The 6,049-nt window shown below is 28.9% G+C and overlaps 1 protein-coding gene across 1 annotated transcript; it reads right to left on the bottom strand.

The window, feature by feature from the left end:
• Positions 1-2,529: 2,529 nt before the first annotated feature.
• Positions 2,530-4,566, bottom strand: LOC132737810 (beta-1,3-galactosyltransferase 1-like). Its single transcript, XM_060725163.1, has one exon. It carries the CDS (start codon positions 4,525-4,527, stop codon positions 3,370-3,372), a length of 1,158 nt encoding a protein of 385 aa, XP_060581146.1. The 5' UTR covers positions 4,528-4,566; the 3' UTR covers positions 2,530-3,369.
• Positions 4,567-6,049: the final 1,483 nt, after the last annotated feature.

The raw sequence follows: 6,049 nt of genomic DNA on the forward strand, positions 1-6,049 counted from the left end.
TTGCAGTGAGAACAGCAATGATCAAAGCAACATGAATTCATCAAAATTATTTTATGTATTTATTTAAGTATTTGTCTATGTTAGTGTGGACTCTGTTCTTAATTCGAGAAGCACATGGTTAATAACACTGAATACAGGCCTTTCCAACAAGTTGTTGGACGCACTAATTGGTTAATTTCGATCATTGTCTGTTATGATAATTGTGAGGAAAGAAAGAAAACACAAAGCAGAAAATGTTACATGATATGTAAAAGCTGAACAAAACATTAAGTATGAAACACAGTGAATACCTTTTGAAATACGCATGACACAAGTTAAAAATTTCAAAATGTCAAAAAGTCAAGGGCAACTTATAGCGATTAACACTGTTTATGTTATGTACATATCTTTATCATGGCAACGCTTGGATAGGCTAGTGCAAATTAAATGTTAAACTAGTGTTTCCAAACAAAAAACAAAACAAAAAACCAAAACTATGCCTATAGCGGATAAATCTATATATGAAGCTAGAAGATACTGTTTATGTTTGATTTATGTCAGAAGTATATACACTATCTATGCTGGTTTATTTATCATTTTAAAATATTGAACGTTTAACTAAGTTATAAGAGGAAATTTCCCATGTTGATGGCCAAATTTGTGTAAAACATATCCATGATCTTCTCGTTTATTTGTCAAAGGATTTCAAACGCGGCGTATGTTGTTGTAATCGACCATTTTGAGTGGAATGATGATCTGATTTTGCTGATAAATATGTGATATTAAGGAGAGTAGGCTTTAGTTATCAACTTCTTCTCCTTTATCAATTATTTAACACTAAATCCATAATGATTATCTTCACATTTTGTCTTGGGTCTGTGATTTAATCAATTTTAGCGAGGACATTGTTTTGTGACAAGTTTCGTGTTACTTCGTATAATGCATCACACTTGTGACAGCTTGTCCATCATTTAAATCATCTTATTTGTTTATATGTGTATATAATTCTGACAAATGAAATAATATATGCATACAGTATTACTTTGGTTGTTAGGTAGACACGGATGATAACATTTCGATGTAACAAATGACAAAATTGTGACAATGGAGTCTGTGAATATACACAAAATATCCAGTTATTTATGCTCCGTAGCTATGTAAACGACATAATTTTATAATTACTCAGTTAATGTTTTCTTCATGTAAACAAGATAATACAATGTTGGATTAGTTATTTTAACGTTCGGATGATGAAAAACAATAACAACAAAACAAAACAACAACAAAAACAAATTAAAACACCAGCCCCCCAAGAAATAATTTATAATTATTTACCTTAATACCTAAATAAATGTTTATTCGGTGGAGACGTTAATAAAATGCTACTTAAAAAGATAACGCGAAACAGGAAAACTGCTACAAATAATTGAAAAAATACATTGTATAGTCAAATGGACGTCAGGGAGCCCTTTTTCTATTTTTTCTATAAAACTTATACCAAAGAAATTGCCGTTTTATATCTGTCTAGATTTTATAGACATTCAATGGTAGGTAATAATATATATTGTATTTTGTCATATGTTGTCGTACACCTACAGCTATTTATTCTATTAAAGAACTTGTCGTAAAATATATTTTGCAAACATTATTTAATGAGTTTGTGTAACATTATTAATGGTTTCAATTATACAATCATAAACTTTTCTCTTCACAAACTTATAAACATAATGAAATGCTTTAAGATACGTAAATTGATACGTATTTTGATATAATTATATTTCACTCCATTTAATGATTTTATTTATTATTATCTACGTGACAGTTTCATTACCGCTTTGTTTTTCTGCTCTTAATATAATAAAGAAATTATGGTACACTATCTTTACTTGTATTTTGTTCTCGTCCATATGTGTAAAGGCTTAATTTAATATTAAAGTTTGCTTTCCAGACATTTCATATATACTATTTATGTTTTGTATTGTTCAGAATATTTATATTACACATAGATTTTACCACATTGACATTTAGCTATTAAGTATTTATCATATACATGTACATGTATATGGCGCTATGATAGAGACAATCACTCTATTTTACTGCACCCCTTTTAAGAAAACGACGATTAATCTAAGAAACACTATTTTTGCGCTTTAATGACATTGTCAAATAAAAGCTGTTTAATATGATACTTTTTAGCAGGAGATATTAATGTTGACTTTTTTATGTTTTCTCATATTATCTGTACAACGTAAATCAAAATAAAATGTCGCTTTCGGTTTAATAAAGCCATATTTTATACCTTTTTAGTTAAAGCGCTTTGACAATAAATACAATTATTACGAAATCGAAACGTAAATTGTACGTACTTAAGTTTAATATATGTTCTTTACTTGACAATGAATGACATTGATGCAGTAAAACTCATGTAAAGTGCACGCTATTCGTCTGTATGATGTAATATAAATATAACATATTTACATATGTTTGATGTGTTATTTATGGTAAGAACGTGCAGCAGTTATTAAATTCCCTATAAATGAATAGAACAAATACATGCATACATTGTATTCTTAGCGAAACAAATCTGTCAACTAATCAAAACATTTTTACTAAAGTAAAATGAAAAAAACGTGTTATACCTTGCAAAACGAACTAAAACTTATTTCTAATATAAAAAAGTTACATGATAGTAAAACCTTTTTTAAGTTAAAACTGAACAATGTTCATCACTATAAAGATTAATAATTTTCTCTGTTTGTGTCCTTTGTTTGTTGTACCTTAAACATTGATTGGAGAAACAGAAATTTATAACTATGAATTTATAAGATACAAATAGTCAATGTTACAACATGTACAATGAAATGTATATAACATTTTTTTCATCAGCCTTTACAATGTCTTAGTTGGCTATACAATTTATTTTTATACATTTAAAACGTATAGACTGTCGAACGACATTTAGACTTGTGTAAAGTAGTTGTTTCATCACATACAATCAGTACTGTAAGGGTCCGCTGGTAGATGATTTTAATATAATTAAATATTCAAATTTATGATGACCTTAAAGTCAAAACAAGGCAATCACTAAATCAAAAGTTAAATTACATACTTATACAAATGTAAATTATGATTGTCTGAAGAGTTGAAGATAACTTGAATTTGAAATGCAGTGATGTTGTTAATGTTATGTAATGTTTAAAGACATGGTAGAACAGGATATAAATGCAAGCTTGTATAAAAATAAATGCATTTTGGTTCTTACAAGTGACATAGACCAGACAGATAAAACTCAAAACTATAATTGATTAATGTTTTGTATGGAGTTTTATATTCAAAACCTGATAATTTTTTTCATATAATTAATGATATGGGAGACGAATAAAATTAGTTTTATTTTTTGAAATACTTCAGTAGTGTAGACCAAGTTTCTGACATTTCATTTATACCACTTGCTTGCATTATTACCAATTGGCATTTGTCTTTCAATGTTTCGTAGCATTGGATAGCATTTCTATTGTCCTCCTGCATTTCCTTCCAAGCAAAGGTTTCGTATTTCAAACTCGGGATATTATGCATGACATATCCATATAAAAGTACGTCATCCAATTTGAAGAATGGTGTTTTAGAAGCAGACAGGAACAACGATGGAATTATATTGTTTGTCATACTGACGAACTTTCCTCGACAAAAGTTGAGATAATATTGTACTCCTCTAAAATGATTGTCACTTATATACCACTTGCTTGACTGTCTCCTAACAATTTCAGTAGTGCTGTAATGACAGTATACGTTAGCATCCCGAATTTTCGGAGTCTTTTGAATATGTTCAAAGTATAGAAACATATTAACAAGAATGTCGTCATCAACTTTAAGAATATGTTTTGGATTTTGGCAGTTTTCTTGGATCCATTTGAAACACATGACTCCTTTGTGTGTTAGATTGTAGTATGTATCAACAAAATCCCCTTGTAAAATGTCAGCATATGCTTCAAATTCCTTTTTTATCATTTCCTGTGTAATATTGTTGAGACGTTTACCGAGTAGGAACATTACCTTGACCTTGCCTAGGTGGTGATAAAAGGAATCATTAGTCCAAGTAGCTCTTATCGCTTGCCTTCTTTCAAAGTTTCCTGTTGCTGAATTGACTACAACTAGAACTGAAAGGTTTAGAGCACGTTTGCACAAATTTGGATTCTCTATAAGGTATGAACTATTTATAGTTAATGCGTATTTCGGATTTGTTGCATTTATAAGTCTTGATAAGTATGATATCATTTTAAGAGGAAATTTTTCTCTCATGGATTTTATATATGGATCGTTATCAATGTTTCCCGGATATCCGTGCAGCCTATCATTTTGTGACAAGGCATTACTAGTTTTATTTTGCATGATACTATCTGAAAATAAGTAATAACCAATATTTGGCACGGCAATTGTTAATGATCCAATGAGTAAAAGACGCCAAAGACAATTCAATTTCAGGCGAGGTTTTACAAACTTGGTTTGTACAGATAAAGAGTGAATTTTGATCAGAGAGCTGAACGTCATGTCGATATTTTTCAAGAAAGTATTCAGTTTAATATCTGAAATGATAAAAAGAGATATAAGATATTATAAAGGATACACAAAAATTGTATTGTGAAAAAGATAACACATGTAATAATCTCTGTTAAGAATACAAGAAAATGTTAAACGTAATGTCAAAAAAGATAACACATGTAGATCTAATCAGAAAAATAAATAAATTACAAATGCAAGTGACTTCATACCTATAAAAAATGTATTGCACTGATATAGCAACATTTCCTTTCTCTATTCCAATTAAGCGTTTTATTCCAGACGAAGGCTGATCTAAAAACAGTTTGACTTCCTGTAAAATGTTCAGGGAAGAACTGAATATTAGATGAGTGGTCATTATAAACTCTGGAAATCTCATTGGCAATTTTACAATAGAATGAAAAGGATAGTTTTTGTCATTCTAAAATAGTTCTAAACTTAAATGTAAAGGATAGTTATTGCCATTATAAATAAGTTGTACAGGATAGTTCTTTAACGTTTAGTTAAATTGCTCAGATATTTAAGATCTGTTTAACAACCAAACTCCCTCCAACAAAACATTTTATACTGCATTCAGATCACATTATTTTTTATAGTGAACAGTTTATTTTACGTAAGAACTAACTTTATTTACACAATATCCGAGAATTATATTTTGTCAAAAATAACGAGAATAATATCAGAACTTATCAGGTACCCTAAATTTATGATGTCCAATAAGGGTCTAATATATTTTATGAGTATTGATGTGTTTTATTGACATAATGTTTATAATTTACATATATTTTTGCATGTTAATCAAGTATTTATAAAATAATTGCCTACTGACTGCTTGGTGTTAGACATCGAGTGCACTTACCGAAAAACGACAGGTTCGTTTAGAAACACATACATCTTAAAATGTTCCATTTTTCAAGATTAATAACCCTACAAGAAATTATTATGTCGTTGTTATGAAAGCTATGATAACATTTCTATATTAGTTTTCATGGAAAACTTAGAACTAACATATGCAAGTTGACCAGTTTAACTTCGGCCGAGTATATTTTTAAATATAGATACTTGTTGTAATGAAATGTTTTGCCTATAATAAACAAAAGCAAAACTTCCATGAAAATAGACAATGTATTGTAAAAGTAAACTGCCTGCGGAACAATAGCAAATTTATATTTTATTAGGGCTGTGTCAATTAAAGATGTGCTTTATAAAGACATTTCGTTTTTAAATGAAGTTTAACTCGATTTTATTGTTAAACTTTATAAAGTTGAATAAAACAGCTATAACTTACTCTTATTAAGATCTCATTTTCAGTTTAAGGTCATTTACAATCATCCAAATGAATGATGTTACATGTAAAGTTATTAATCAAATTAACTTTTATGACGTTAATGTATCAATTACAATGAAATACCTACGTTGCTATATTTCGTGTTCGAGAAACTATATATCGTTCTGCGATATATTACACACCTGTACATGTATTACTTAAGGTCTTTGACTGTCAAATATTTTG

This window comes from Ruditapes philippinarum, unplaced genomic scaffold, assembly GCF_026571515.1.
Source record: "Ruditapes philippinarum isolate M1 unplaced genomic scaffold, ASM2657151v2 ctg348_1_1_1_1, whole genome shotgun sequence".
Taxonomy (NCBI): domain Eukaryota; kingdom Metazoa; phylum Mollusca; class Bivalvia; order Venerida; family Veneridae; genus Ruditapes; species Ruditapes philippinarum.